General features: G+C 53.7%; 6 protein-coding genes across 6 annotated transcripts; 3 read left to right on the plus strand and 3 right to left on the minus strand.

The window, feature by feature from the left end:
• The first annotated feature begins 2085 nt into the window (after nt 1-2085).
• BZA05DRAFT_409521 (phosphatase 2C-like domain-containing protein) lies at nt 2086-3885 on the plus strand. Its single transcript, XM_051484806.1, has one exon. It carries the CDS (start codon nt 2499-2501, stop codon nt 3603-3605), a length of 1107 nt encoding a protein of 368 aa, XP_051335895.1. The 5' UTR covers nt 2086-2498; the 3' UTR covers nt 3606-3885.
• BZA05DRAFT_409522 (Sec62/63 complex, subunit Sec66) lies at nt 3886-4976 on the minus strand. Its single transcript, XM_051484807.1, has 2 exons — nt 4462-4976; nt 3886-4396 (listed from the first exon to the last, which is right to left on the minus strand). Exons 1-2 carry the CDS (start codon nt 4819-4821, stop codon nt 4115-4117), a joined length of 642 nt encoding a protein of 213 aa, XP_051335896.1. The 5' UTR covers nt 4822-4976; the 3' UTR covers nt 3886-4114.
• Nucleotides 4977-5449: 473 nt separating this feature from the next.
• On the plus strand, nt 5450-8012 carry BZA05DRAFT_460680 (NPL4 family-domain-containing protein; the record flags this gene model as incomplete). The annotated part of the gene is made up of 4 exons (XM_051487665.1): nt 5450-5533; nt 5589-5713; nt 5782-7255; nt 7335-8012. 4 exons carry the CDS (start codon nt 5450-5452, stop codon nt 7611-7613), a joined length of 1962 nt encoding a protein of 653 aa, XP_051335897.1. The 3' UTR covers nt 7614-8012.
• On the plus strand, nt 7861-8864 carry BZA05DRAFT_171987 (nucleolar protein,Nop52-domain-containing protein). The gene is made up of 2 exons (XM_051479206.1): nt 7861-7999; nt 8050-8864. The coding sequence occupies exons 1-2, from the start codon at nt 7933-7935 to the stop codon at nt 8706-8708; spliced, it is 726 nt and encodes a 241-aa protein (XP_051335898.1). The 5' UTR covers nt 7861-7932; the 3' UTR covers nt 8709-8864.
• On the minus strand, nt 8865-10996 carry BZA05DRAFT_171991 (mitochondrial integral membrane protein). The gene is made up of 3 exons (XM_051479207.1): nt 10426-10996; nt 10120-10358; nt 8865-10061 (listed from the first exon to the last, which is right to left on the minus strand). The coding sequence occupies exons 1-3, from the start codon at nt 10745-10747 to the stop codon at nt 9021-9023; spliced, it is 1602 nt and encodes a 533-aa protein (XP_051335899.1). The 5' UTR covers nt 10748-10996; the 3' UTR covers nt 8865-9020.
• Nucleotides 10997-11131: 135 nt separating this feature from the next.
• On the minus strand, nt 11132-12747 carry BZA05DRAFT_409530 (inorganic pyrophosphatase). The gene is made up of 8 exons (XM_051484808.1): nt 12455-12747; nt 12329-12398; nt 12210-12273; nt 12023-12142; nt 11753-11966; nt 11562-11691; nt 11427-11510; nt 11132-11374 (listed from the first exon to the last, which is right to left on the minus strand). The coding sequence occupies exons 1-8, from the start codon at nt 12495-12497 to the stop codon at nt 11233-11235; spliced, it is 867 nt and encodes a 288-aa protein (XP_051335900.1). The 5' UTR covers nt 12498-12747; the 3' UTR covers nt 11132-11232.
• Nucleotides 12748-14467: the final 1720 nt, after the last annotated feature.

Genomic DNA, 14467 nt, shown 5'->3' on the forward strand with positions numbered 1-14467 from the left:
CAATTATGTTGGGGATCATCCGAACACATGGGTGTTGGTGGTATGATGTGCTCCCCGCAATGATTGAGACCTGCAGCGGCACTACGGCACTACGGCAGAGTATGTACTCGATACTCGATGCATGAAGTCAAGGTACTTTACCAGTACCACGAAACCCCCTCAAAAACCCCGGACAGTTTATGGCCGCTGCATCGCTTGTTTCCCGTTCCCGTTCCAGCATCCTCACCACGTCAACTTAGACACGAACAGCACTGCAAGCCCCATTCAATCGGGGAGCGTGTCAGTGGGCGGTGGCTCTTAAATCCACAACCCCTAACAGCAGATGACAGCATTGAGATATGGCACGTACGTCAAGCCAACTGACTGGGTGGATTGGGGGGAATTAGGACGTCGATGTATCAGGCCCGGCTAACGTTGCGAGCTCGCGGGATTCTGCAGACTACTATATACCCAAGTACGTAAAGGCCTGCACAATGTACATACTTGTTATGCCGGGGTATGGGGTTGCGTAGGTAGATGGCTACATGGTATCTCACTCATGGGAAACGAAAAGTACCTGCTTCGATCCGCCTTTACTCCCGCCTCATCGGTGGCTTGCGAAGCGGTGAGCAATGTTCCCGTAGACTAGATTATATATCTCGCCCACATGTGCCGTTCAGGCTTCCATCTCTCTATTCCCAAAGACCTAGACGGCTTCCATGTTGCGGATATCCACCAACGCTACCACATTCCGGTATCCCCTTGTGTGGCATTCCAGGGTGGGGTACTACGTGCGGTGCATTAGCGTGGATAGTTCAGGCCAGTAGCAGTATAGTTCGCTGCCAAAATACAGTATACTACTACGGGTCCTGAATTCAATACACTGTACTACTCACTATGCTACTACTGGCCTGAATTGTCCACGCTGATGCATAGTACACACGCTAATGCACTGTATGTAGTACCCCACCCCGGAACACCACCCAAGGGGATAAAGAAGTGCTGCGGTCAACTCTATCCAGGAGCGTTGTCCGCCCAGGAGATAGGGATTGTGCGAGCCGCGGCCAACTTATGGCCGAGTCCATATCTCCTGTGGTGAGGATGCACTACTAGCACTCTAACCTTCAATCCCTTGAAAAAGGTAAAAGGAAGCCATCATATGTACAAGCTAACGATCTTGTTGTGCCCAAGACTGGCTATGTAGATATATTGGGATGCGTGACCCAAAAACAACCAGCAACACCATTGCCGTTTCCATACTTGCACAACTGCATGACGAACACAACGTCTACAGTATGTCTTCTTAGGACCCATTTGGATGGCCCCAGTTTTAGCAAAAACTGTCAGTTTTTTCTCGAGAAACTGAGCAAAGAAAACTGGAACCCTGTTTGGATGGCACAAAAACTGAGAAGAAAAAAACTGAAACTGTGAGGCTCCGGCGATGAAACGGGCTGTCTACTCACACGGCCGGAAAGACTTATCTCCCCCCTGTTATATCTGTGGCTGAGGATGTTCAATTACTACGGTGAGCCAATCACCGCCACAGATTTGACAGCGGGATAAGTCTTTCCGGCCGTGTGAGTACAATGTGTCTACATACTATTATATTTCTGGTGAAGCCTATTACCTAGGTAGGTATTCAGACTTATGGTTGCGTATGGTACTGACTCCTGAGAACTGCCAAACACTCTGTTCACCTCAAGGTTTTCCGGAAACTGAAACTGAACAGTATATGTATACTAAGTACTCTATTCGGTGTCTAGGCGGGAACTGAATTTGGCTCTAAAACTGGAACTGAAAAGTGAATGCATCCAAACGGGCCCTTAGGTCTGGTCGATATTTGTGAGAATAGCGAAACACTTTGGGTCCAGGACACATACTTTGGAATTAGGTATCTCGTGATATCAGTTGGCTTGCTTGGTTAGGTGGAAGGAACGGCCTTGCATTTCAGAACATCACCCAATATGTACATTTTTATTCTTCACCATCCCTATTCCCAACATCTCAGTTGTGTCGGTGCGAGTGATGCCACATGAAACGTTAAGCCGCTTCGATGGTTGGGGATCGTCGCGTTCGCACTGCCGGATTGGTTACTACTTGGCATAGTTCACAACTCTCAACTCTCAACATATTGCCACCTAATCCTCAAAAGTTCCACCGGGAATCTTATGGAATAGTCAAGCTGGCACGCATATCCAAGAAATACAACACGTTTAGCTCACTACCTGATTTCTTTTCTGTTGTGAGAGTTTTCGTAGAACCTGGCGAAGTCATTCTGTCCTTCCCTGCCGCGATCTGCCTAGCGCTGGCAGTTATCTGGTCCGAGGACTACCTGCATGCTCCCTCTCTTTCCGGCTTCCTTTCCCTTTCTTCTTCTCTTCTTGCACAGCTCAGCTCATCTCCTCAACCACCACACTCATCTGACCACGCCTCCTCAAAGAAAGGGACCACAGTCATTGTCCGAGCAGACACCCCCTCCGCCGTTCTAATTCCAACACCCCCCACAAGCAAGCTCTGTCATGCGAATACATGTTCCCGCACAGCACATCCGGCTCTCACGACTAATCCCCACCGGCGGCGCCTTCCGCCGAGCAAACTCCACCTCCTCGGCAGTCACCAAATCTGCGGCCTGCAAATCCGCGTCACCAGCAACCCATCACTTCGTGCCCTCGTACTCCCTCTTCGCCAAGCGTCCACCACGCCCGTTTCCACCGCCGTTTCACTCCCCGCCCGCCAGTTCCTTCTCCGACCCCCTTACCACATCCACCCACAACCCCCGAATAGCCATCGAGCGTCCGGAAGGCGCCGCATTCCTCAACGGCGTGACCAATGGCGACGACGCGGTGCTCACCAATGCCAACTACCTCGCGGTGGCCGACGGCGTAGGCGCCTGGAACACCAAGTCCCACGGCCACGCGGCGCTGTGGTCACGCCTCATGCTACACTACTGGAGCCGCGAGCTCGCAGCGGGGAAATATGGCTATCGCCGGCAGGATGCCGACGGCGGCGTCGACCCGGTGCTGTGTCTCCAGGAAGCATACCAGGAAACTTTACTCGCAACCACTAGTGCCGGTGCGCGTCGAGACCAGGTGTGGCAGGGCACCACCACCATGTGTGGCGCAGTGTTGAAGGGGAGCAAACTCCTCGTTCTCAACCTCGGGGACTCGGTCGGGTTCGTGTACCGCCCTGGCCGCCGCAAGTGGGCGCTCCGCACCAAGGAGCAATGGCATTGGTTCGATTGTCCGCGGCAGCTGGGGACAAACTCGCCCGATACCCCGGTGAATAATTGCGTTGTGCAGGAGCTGGAGGTGCAGGACGGAGATCTGGTGGTGTTGGCTACGGATGGTTTGGTGGATAATATGTGGGATGAGGAGATCCTGACGGTTATTGGCGCTGTGCTCGAGGCCACGGACGAGGTCGTGGAGAGCGAAACGGGCGAGAAAGGGGATTGTGGACGGATGAAGCTCGTGGCGCAGCGGCTCGTCGAAGGGGCGAAGAAAACGGCGATTGATCCGTTCGCGGAGAGTCCGTACATGGAGAGGAGTATCGAGGAAGGCCTGGGAATCGAGGGTGGCAAGTGGGATGACATATCCGTTGCGGCTGCGATATGCAGGCCCAACTCATAACGGGGTTTAGCGGAACGACTCGATGGATGTATGATAGATACCAGGGAGCGGCTTCTTTGTTTTTTTGTTGCTTCTTTTCTTTTTGGATTCTTGTTTGATCATTGATGGAAGGGGGATTCCTTAACCACTGGCGGGGTGTGCTTTACAGGCGTTTTGGGAGCGTGATATATCATGACCTGTTTAGTGTAATGTTGCAGTGTATTTACTTTTACCAGACGATAATGATGGCGGCAATGGGAGAGGGACGTGTTTGTGAAGAATAGAGAACGGTTGGATACGTGTTTCGTGGGAGAAAGACCGTCATCGTATAAAACCAGAAGCCGGAGAAGCGCCTTATTTTACAACCCATCCCATGATGCCAGACCAGACCAGACAAACAACAGCAACGAGAACAACCACAATAAAAACAATATCAAAGGGATAAACCGGAAAATCAGAGAAGTGAAGTCAGAACAAACGGCAGCGAACAGCACATAACAAAAGAACCTTGACCGGGACCTATCGTATCATCATTGCTTCACCACCCTCCTCTTCCTGACCTTCTCTCCGACGCCATCCGAATCATTGGCATTGTCGTCCGATGTAAACTCCTCCTCTTCACCCATCAACTCGCGGCTAGAGCGCTCCCGCTTCTCGTTCCACCACTTACGCTCCGCCTCGGCCTCGGTAGCGACCTTCTCTGCGCGTTCCTTAATGCGGTCGTGGTTCACCATCTCGTTCGCCGTTTGGAAGATCAGCTGGCCCCAGCCCTCCTTGTAGGCGTTGGCTTCCATGACAACATCTCTCAGCTCCTACACACGACAATAGTCAGCACTCTGCCGGTCACAAGGGAGAGTAGCGACTCGGACAAACGAACCTCCTCCATTTCACTCTCGGCCCTCGAAAACCTCGTCCACAGATCGTCACCGACGCAGCCCTTCTGTAGCAACCCCTGCAGCGAACCCTTGCTCGTGCGCAGGACCATGAGACGGCGGATATCCTCCTTCGCGCGGAGCATCAACGCGGCCTTGAGGAGCGTATCGGGCACGCTGGACTCCTCGTCCTGGTGCAGCAGGGACAGGTACACATCGCGTGCGGTGTGCGGCGGAAACCAGGGCTCGAGCGACGCGGCTTTGGCGTTCTTGCGTTTGCGGTAGAGCGAGGAGAAGGCGATCAGTGAGCCGAGGAGCACGGCAATGTAGCTTACGGGGGCGATTAGGGAGATTAGGTTGACCATTTTGAACAGGCGGCAGCAGCAGCGACGTGTTTTGTTTGTTTATGTATGTGTTTTGGTTTTGTTTGGTGGTGGTGGTTGATTGTTGAGGTTGGTAAAAGAGCGTGGGGTCGTGGTCGTGAGGGTGGTGTTGGAGTTCAGTTGAAGACAAATGTCCTCTACACCTTTACTCACCTCTCTCGGGACTCTAGCACTGTGTTCATTGCTCACCCCTGATCCGGCTGTGGCGTGTGGCGCTGAACCGAACTTTGAAGGTCACACAAGCTCCGCCATAACTAGAATAGAAGAGCCATCATCATCAGCCACAGCCAGTTACGTCAAAGCCGCCGTTTGCAGCGCTGCACGCACAGGCAGAGAAGAGATGCAAGCATCCACACGAACCCGAGAGTAACTCCTAGATACATCCATTACTCCTCCCGTACCCAACGTTTCCCACCGCCCCTCCATCCTAATCACAAATACCCCATCTCATTCTGCAGCTTCTCATCCGACCCACACCAGCAGAGAATACCGGTAGCTTCCTAGCAAACACACATCCCCGCGTCAACTCCTCACTGCTACCACCGTACGAACGACGTTTCTAGCCATCTCATCTTCAACGGCAACCCTAGCTACGTCCATCTCCAGCAATATGATTCTCCGCTTCCGCTCGCCAGACGGATCGTACCGTGTTGATGTGCAACCTGGAGACACCGTGACTTCCCTCAGAGCAAAGGTAGCACCAGCACCACATCGGACAGCTGAAAACAAGCTAAAACAGGATTCGATAGCTACTGGAGCAAGTGCCGAAAGACGCCGACCCGAAGAGTTTCATTCTCTCCGACAAGCCCGCGAACGGCCAGACCAGACCACTTGCGGACATCTTGACCCACTCGATTCAGTCTTTGGGTTTGAAGTAAGAGCGGGCGGAACGAAACTACTTGCTTCTGAACTGGACTGACGGATGGGTGGCAATGATTATAGACACGGTGATCTGCTGTACCTCAGCTACACCCGTGGAACGGCAGCAGCAGCGCCGACGAAAGCTCCTACGTCCACAGCTACTAGTATACGACTAAACGGTCAGCCCATCAAGCCCTCGGAAGATGTCTCGCATAAGTACACCACTACCACGGCCGGTCTCGCCGAACACGACATCGAGAGATCATCGGACCCGTGGGAGAGCGTGGTTCAGGACCCGATAGATGAGGAGCTGGAGAAACTGGAGGGCAAGATCCCGCGCACGCGCGATCAGAAGATGTGCAAGCATGGACCGAAGGGAATGTGCGACTACTGCATGCCAATGGAGCCCTACGACGCGGCATACTTGGCCGAGAAGAAGATCAAGCACCTTAGTTTCCACGCATACCTCCGGAAGAGTAACATTGCTACCAACCGGCCCGAGCTGAAGAGTTCGTATATGCCTCCGCTTTCGGAGCCGAATTACACCATTCGCAAGAACTGTCCCTCCGGACATGCGCCCTGGCCCGAGGGAATTTGCTCGAAATGCCAGCCGTCCGCCATCACGCTGCAGCCACAGACTTTCAGAATGGTGGACCATGTGGAGTTCAGTGACCCCTCGCTGATCGATACCTTCATTAATTTCTGGCGCCGAAGTGGTTGTCAGCGGATCGGTTACCTGTATGGAAGATACGCGCCCTACCCCGAGATTCCGCTAGGCATCAAGGCTATCATCGAGGCGATCTACGAGCCTCCGCAGATCAGTGAGCCCGATGGCGTGACGCTTTCGTCGCCATGGGAGGCCGAGGCGGAAGTGGACGCGGTTGCAGCGTTGTGTGGTCTCCGCAAGGTCGGTGTTATCTTCACCGACCTGCTGGACGACACTACGGGTAGTGGTACGGTCGTCTGCAAACGTCATATCGACTCCTACTATCTTTCGTCGCTCGAGATCGTCTTCGCTGCCCAGCTGCAGGCGCGGCACCCCAACCCGAGTAAGTGGTCGGAAACTGGCCGCTTCGGCTCGAAGTTCGTCACCTGCGTCGTGTCCGGAAATGAGGATGGTGGAATCGATGTAGCCGCTTATCAAGTGTCCAACTCCGCCGTCGAGATGGTTCGCGCGGACATCATCGAGCCCTGTGCGGAGCCGGGCAAGATGTTGGTGCGTGAAGAGGACGGAAAGTCGCGATACGTACCGGAAGTGTTTTTCAGACACAAGAACGAGTACGGCGTTAACGTGCAAGAAAACGCGAAGCCGGCGTTCCCAGTTGAATACCTGCTCGTCACCCTGACACACGGATTCCCGACCAGCGCAAACCCCATGTTTAAAGCGCCCAGCAAGTTCCCGGTCGAGAACAGGGAGGTCATCGGTGTCGCTCAAGACCACAGGGCGGTCGCTAAGCAACTAGGCGTTGACAATGGAAAGCCCGAGGGGGGCCTCGCTGCCTTGTCCGACTTTCATCTGCTCGCTTTCCTCAAGAACTGGGGCATTCTTGAAAAGGTGAGATCTCCACGCCTCATCCTCTCCCCTCCAATTGTATTGTCATAATACTAACAATGCACGACTTGCTCTACTCAAGCGAGAGGAAGAGTTACTGGCGCAGGCTGCGACCACGATCGATGTGCAGCTTGGTCACAAGTTGTCGCAGTCCCCTGGATGGCAGACACTAATGACCATCTTGAAGGAGAGCGGTGCGTCACCTTCCTCATCCTCATCCAATTCCTCCAAGCGGCCGGCGAGCGGTGGTAGCAACAGTGCCGCCGCCGAAGAGAGAGATGTCACCGGCAGTAGTGATGAGCGCCTAACTAAACGATTACGCGGTGTTAGTTTGAAGGATAAGTTTAACATCGTTCGGTAACCGATCATTCGTTCGTTTCGAGTGCTCTTAATTTCGAGGGTGCGGGCTTGGAGGTGGAATTGCAATGCGTGCTTGGAAGGACTTCCCGGGGTCTGTCATCTTTGAGTTGTTTCGCATGCAGTCTCCGAACGAGAATGGAAACTTTTATTGCGAGTCGGCCTAAAGTCCCGAGTGATTTCAAGCGATACGTTACAATCGGTTACCCTCTGCTTCACTAAAATAATCTTTCACGTGCACGGCTTTAGCGACTGTAACACCAATAAAATATCCCACCGTGAAGCCTGGACAATCTACAACCACTTCACCACACCGTCGCAAAATGTCCACAACCACAACGACGACGACAATGGAGCACTCGCCGCTGATAAAGCAGCTGGCGGCCAACGGTGCGCCTTCCCCGCGCTCCCCCTCTCCCTCACCCCACTAACCCACATAGACCGGCCCACCCGCGACAAAGCCGTCGACGCCCTCAAAACCTACCTCTCGAGTTCGACACGAGTATTCACGTACCACGAGATGCTACAGCTATGGCGGGGTCTCTTCTTCTGCTACTGGCACTCCGACCGCCCTTTGACTCAGCAAGCACTGGCCACAGTGCTATCATCGTTCCCCGCGTCCATGTCGGCACAGAACGCACCAACATTCCTCCGCGCATTCTGGTCGACTATGGTAAAGCAGTACCCGCTGCTCGACGCCCTGCGCGCTGATAAGTTCCTGCTGCTGATGCGACGGTTTGTCGCCGCCGGGTTTCGCGTTGCGCTGGAGGACGCGGTCGCCGTGCTCGAGCGCACCGTGCTGGGCGTTAGTGGTGGCGTGCGTATGCAGGTTGCCGATGTGTGGTGGGATGAGGCGGAGAGGGTTTGGGGTAAGGAGGAGGTTGGGGAGGCGGAGGGGAGGATACAGACGTTGGTTGCCCCGTGGGAGAAAGCGTCGCGCGGAGGAACGGATAAGCGCTGGAGGAAGACGGCGAGGGAGCTGCTGGGCGATGAGAGAGCGGCACGGTGGGGGTATGATGGGGAGTGGGCGGCGAAGAAACCAGAGGAGAATGGAGAGGATGGGCAGGAGGAGGAGGCGTGGGGTGGCATTGATGGGTAGCCATGGGGACGAGGAGGTGGTGTACGATAATCCGTGGGTTTGTTTTTCTCAAAAGTTCAGCGACCAATGGCGTCTTTACTTCCGTTGATACATACAATTTTCTTTTTTGCAAGAGTGGGGTGTGTGTGAATGCAAAGTACGTACATAAAAATATGTATACGAAGGCAAAAGGGTCCGAATACATATTATGCCCAGAATGGAAACGCAGAAAGTTCACCAGAAGAAGAGCGAAAAACAATACAACCCAAACAAAGCAGATGATATCCAAGGAAATGACCAGACAGACAGGAATGAAAACAACAGAACAATGCGCTACGAACGATGCACGAGCTGCGACAGTCTCCGTTTAAGCAAATCCTTGCCAGCCTGTTCCTTCCAGACCTCATGGTCAGCCCCGTTAACCACATCCCACGCGACCAACTTCCCACGCTCGCCCAAGGCCTTTTGCCCATTAAACCACGACTTGCTCCTCTTCACCTTCTTCCCGCTGCTAACAACGACAACCCGCATATCATCGGGCATGATCGCATTCGCAGCACCAAGCTCATTAGCCGTGAAAGTAGTTGCCACCAAATTCTCTTGCAGCTCCGCCTTGATCTGTCCGCCGTTCTGCCATGCGTCACGGCCGTACACGCGGTCCGCACGGCTGTGTTGCAGCAGGATAGCGGAGACGAAGCGGTCTAGGCCCAGGGGGTAGATCCAACCTCGTACCCACAGCAGGAATCCGCGGGTCGGGGAGCCGATACGGCCCAGGTAGGTGTCCGGGGTGGTGTCGATCAGGAGCATGCCGTGTACTTCGGCGGTGTGGCGGGATGCAAAAACGCGGGAGTAGATTCCGCCCACGCCGTGGGAAACGAGGATGTAAGGTCCCGTCTCGTCGGCCTTGCGGAGGGCTTCGGAGAGGGCATCGACGGCCATACCAGCGGAGAGGGGGGAAGGAGCATTCTCGCTCCACGCGTAACCGGGACGGTCCCAGTAGCAGTAGCGCTGGATGTCTCCGTCGGCCAGGGTCTCCGCCACCCAGGACTCGAGACGTCCCTCGACAGACTCCTCGCCGCCCTCAAGGAAGATGGTTGGGTGGCTGGCGTTTTTGTCACCGACGCAGTTCAAGTGGATGTGGTATCTACCGTCGTCAACGAGGATGAGTTTGCCGGGAGCGGGAAGGGTGGCGTCGCGGGCACGGATGGAAAGGTTAATGGTGAAGAGGATGCTGATGGCTAGGAAGATGGTCAACAGGACCGTGCCAGCAAAGACACTGCACCATTCGCTGAGGGTGTAGCGGGTCTCCCTGCGGCCAGTCAAGCGGACTTCTTCCTCGCGTTTGCCGTACTCGACTACTCGGTCGCACATGATCTACCCAGCACATATCAGCTACCTTTCCTCTCGAACACAAACGGAGAAGGGCACATACAGCCCAAGCACTAATCACCAACGCCCAAACCACGGAAACTATTCCAATCCAATTCTCATCATGGCGGATAGGGTAGGCAGCCAGAATGATGATTGTATCGACGAACAGGAAGAAGAACACCAGTCCGAGAACGATTCTCTCGGTCTTTGACGGCGTGGAGTAGAAGAGCAGGAGCACCAGCAGAATTCCGGTGGCAAGTGTCGAGTACGCAAAGGCGAACCAACCACCGCCTCGAGTGTCTATCCATCCCCCACGGTCAGCGCGTAATCCCCCTAAACCCAGCACCACGAGCAGACTGGAACGTACGCAATCCAGGCGGCGTAATAAACGTCGACACGAGAAGCACCAGCCACCAAACGAAGGCCACAATCAAGAGGAAGATCGAAGCCCATCTGAGAGACCTCACGGAGAGGAGGTTGTATGGCGAAACCGCTGGATCGTCGGGGTTGAGATGGCGATGCGGTGGAAGAAGCGATGTACGTTCGTCCGCCGGACCCAGTCGTCGCCCATGTGCATCTGGCGAGACGGAGCGAGGGCGGGAGTGGGAGCGTGAGCCGTTGCTGTTGCCGTTCTCCCGCTCGCGATGTTGTTCTTCCTCGCCAGGACTGGCTCCCCAGAGTTTACCCATTCTTATTGGTAAGTAAAATAGGTCGAGTAAATTAGGAAGGTAGATGGGTGTAGGGTTTCGAAATTGAAAGAAAAGAAGATCTCTCTCTCGTAGAAGAGTCGGATTACTCTAAGTACTCAGTGTTCGGGCTATGAGAAGCCGTCATGGGCCAATTGAAAGCAGGACGGCGGGGAGGGCGAAATGGTGGTGACCAGTGAATGACATCACCATCTGCGCATCCGGTTTGTCTGATCCTGGTGCAGATCACCAGCCGCCAGCGGTTATCACTGGGAGTTTCTCCCGGGCGTGCATCACCACGAAACACCAGATATGTAGATTGGCCGGATTCGTCTGGCTAGGCGATTCTAGATTGCGATCTCACGGCTTGGCGCATGCTATCAAATACCCCAGAAAAGTAGTGATTTCTATTGAACTACAACAGACGCACACACGGACTCTCTAGCCAGAGTACAAACGCTCATTTTTCCACCTATAGATGTACCATCTTACATGGCGGCACCAGAGATGAAGAACCACTTGTCGACGGAGGGGTCGATGGGGGCGGGGGCCATATTCTCGTTGGCGGGGATCGGGGGGATCTGGGAGGGGTCCACACGGTGGGAGGAGTGGGAGACAGTAAGATTAGAACTGCAGATTTGTCAGTTGGGATTCAGTTTGGATATAACGTCATTGAACTTACAGCGAGATGGTGTTGGGGTCGGTCTTGCCGGTGATCAACTTCTCCCAAGCCTCAGCACACTCACGGATGACATCCATGGCGTACCTACGGAATATTAGTATGCTATCCAGTCATTGAGAGCGATAAGAGGCATACTTCTTGTTCTTACATTCGCCGGAGAAGGCGAACTGGTTCTCGGGCTTTCCGTCGGGGATCTTGTAGATGCGGAACCACTCGTTGGTGGCACGCAGAAGACCCGGAAGGTGACGCTCGACGTCCTCGATGTCTAGCAATCCCCGTGTTAACCGGCAATCATGGTGAGTGAGCAACGATATGGGTTCACATACCATTGAGCTTGGGGGCAAGAGGGTCCTTCTCGTCGATAACGATGACCTTCCAGTCGGTCTCCTCCTCGTCAAGAAGAGCCATGATACCAAGGACCTTGACGCGCTTGATCTGGCCGGGGTAGCCAACGTGCTCACCAATCTCGCAGACGTCGAGAGGGTCGTTATCACCCTTGGCCTTTGTCTCGGGGTGAATGGTGTTGGGGTCCTCCCAAGTCTGTCCCAGCATATCAGCACCATCCAAACAGGCGGAATTGTAGTTAAGTATCGTACCTGAGGGAAAGCACCATAGTTCCAGAGGTAACCCTTGTGGGGGAAGCAGTTGCGGACGAAGCGGAGTTTGCCCTTCTTGATATCCTGCTTGATGGGATTTAGGAGCTCCTCCTTGGAGATCTATTTTGTTGCGCGAATTCGTTAGAGCCGCTGCTTGAAAAACGAAGCGGACGGGGAAATCACAAACCTCAAGCTTTCCATTGGTCCAGCGAGGAATCTCAACGACCATGTTCAAGAGAGTCTTCTGCTCGCTATTCACCCCCAGATGTCAGGCTCCTCATCATATCCATCAGAGACGGAACATACTTGGCGTAGAGCGGGATGTCGTGGAAGGGGGAGACAGGGACGCCATCCTTCTCGATGTAGATGCGGTGCTCTGTTGTATACAGTGTTAGAAGTCGGTTTGATCGTCGCGAGAGATGGAATCCGTACCGAGAGTATTGGGCGCGCCAACCTTGCGGGCGGTGTAAGCCATGTCGAGTGAAGTCGATGAGAAATGCCGTGCTATCTGATGGAGTAGGGATGGTTAACAATTGCACTGTCTCCAGCCGCAAAGTCGATTGAAGATGGTGTTTGATGACGGTGATGAAGAATTGTCCCAAAGGTTGATGACAGAAGGCCGGGCGAGCGGGCAGGCGGGCGTGCGGTGGGGTAGAGGGGTAGGGGTGATGATGGGGGAGGGGTAAACGGGATGAAACCTACCAGAGCACTGCGTGCAGAGGGTGATGAAGAAAGAGTCGACAGTTTTGAAGGTCTGAGGAGAAAGAACAACGCGGTCGACGGTATTCTTACTCGGCAGAGGCGGGGCACCGAGCACACCATATGTACTTCTTATACTGCAATGGCCTTGTCACTGCTCGGCTTCGTGCAGCTCGCCAGGAAGGGTTTTAAAGGACTTGGCGCTTTCGGACTTCCACATAGTCGTTGATAGGTACTAGGGTATTTTTTAGGGTATCTGCACACAACGTGCAGTGAGGTTTACGCAGGGCAACATTCCGATTGCTTCAAATATGAGATATACCTACTAGGTAGCATTTACCTCACTTCCGCTGAACGTCACGAAATAACTATATCGGTGCATGGGGGGCTAATACTGTACGATCAACCTCAACTTAACCGAAAACTCAACCGATTGAGCGTGTTCAGGTGGATACAGGAATAGAGTATTTCTTGGACCTATGTCACTCGTGATACTTACAGGTACATGTACATAACATAACAGGAGTCCGGACGAGTGAAGTGTCTTGGAGACCACTAGGTATTGTGGTGTCTTGGCGCCCCGCCGAGAGACTCGCGAGTCGCCAGTCGCGATACCACCGCGATATCACGACACAGTGGATAGGATAGGAAAAACTTGTAGAATTGTAGTCTACATGTCCAAGAATTACTACTAGCGAGTAAAGCCCCAGCTGTTACGATACAAAGTAACTACCGTTGTCGGCATACCATCCACCCATTTGTATATGGGTCATGGCAACTCTTGCTACACCTGCTGTACAGCTCAAATACCTAATCTCCTCCTACCCATGGGGTTGTAAATTTGGATCCTCATGATGTCCCCAGACCGTTGTTTCCATATGACCACAGACTCTCAATGGGGTTCATGTTTGGTGAGTGAGGCGCCCAAGCTAACCTAAGGATACCGCTCATCAGACGAAACATGCGTGAAGGCCGAAGTGTAGGTAGCTGGCTCCGTCCTTATTAGTATGAACATGAGATGGTAGACAGTGAGAAAATCAAAGCGCCGGGACGGTTGAGGGTACAGTGAGTCCAGGTTTAAAGTTGGAGTCTGAAGCTTGCAGATGGCACGGTTGACTGAGCGAAGATGGGCACCCAAGTAGGGAAATTTAACGGTTCAACAGATTGACCCTTCGGCTCCACCACCGTGGAGAAATCTTTCCCAGTCCGTGATAATTCAGTTTCCCGGACAGCCGGACGACACACACACTAGTGGATCGGCCACGCTAAAAATTTTCGAGCTCTACATATGGGGCACCCAGTCGGGTTCGGTACCTCCGGTGTGGACTGCCTTGACCCGGAAAACACCTGCTCCAGGCGGCCCGACGCCGCCGGACCCCCGTCCGGACGTCCTATTCCTTGCCCTGTATATCCCCCGTCACGAACTCGATGGGGATGCGATAACTACTACAATCGCCGCCACGATGGCCCGTTTAGCTTCGAGCTCATTCAAGCGCTTCGGTACAACCATCAATCCGACAACTACATATCGGTATAGGTATTGTGTCCTTCATAGTAGCTCGAAGTTAGCCTTGATATGTAGTTTGTAGCAGCGGCGAAACAAAACGGCCCAATTCACGAGGTTGGTTCCACTTGAATTTCCTCTAGATTCTGCATGGCCGTCGCGGCCGGGGACAATCCTCATCTTGAGGTCACCAATTATACCTAAAGCACGTCTCTCCGAAGTGAGAACGTGGCCCGAAAAAG

The sequence above is a fragment of the Tricharina praecox genome, assembly GCF_024521635.1.
Source record: "Tricharina praecox strain CBS 144465 chromosome Unknown BZA05scaffold_30, whole genome shotgun sequence".
In the NCBI taxonomy this organism is placed as follows: Eukaryota; Fungi; Ascomycota; class Pezizomycetes; order Pezizales; family Pyronemataceae; genus Tricharina; species Tricharina praecox.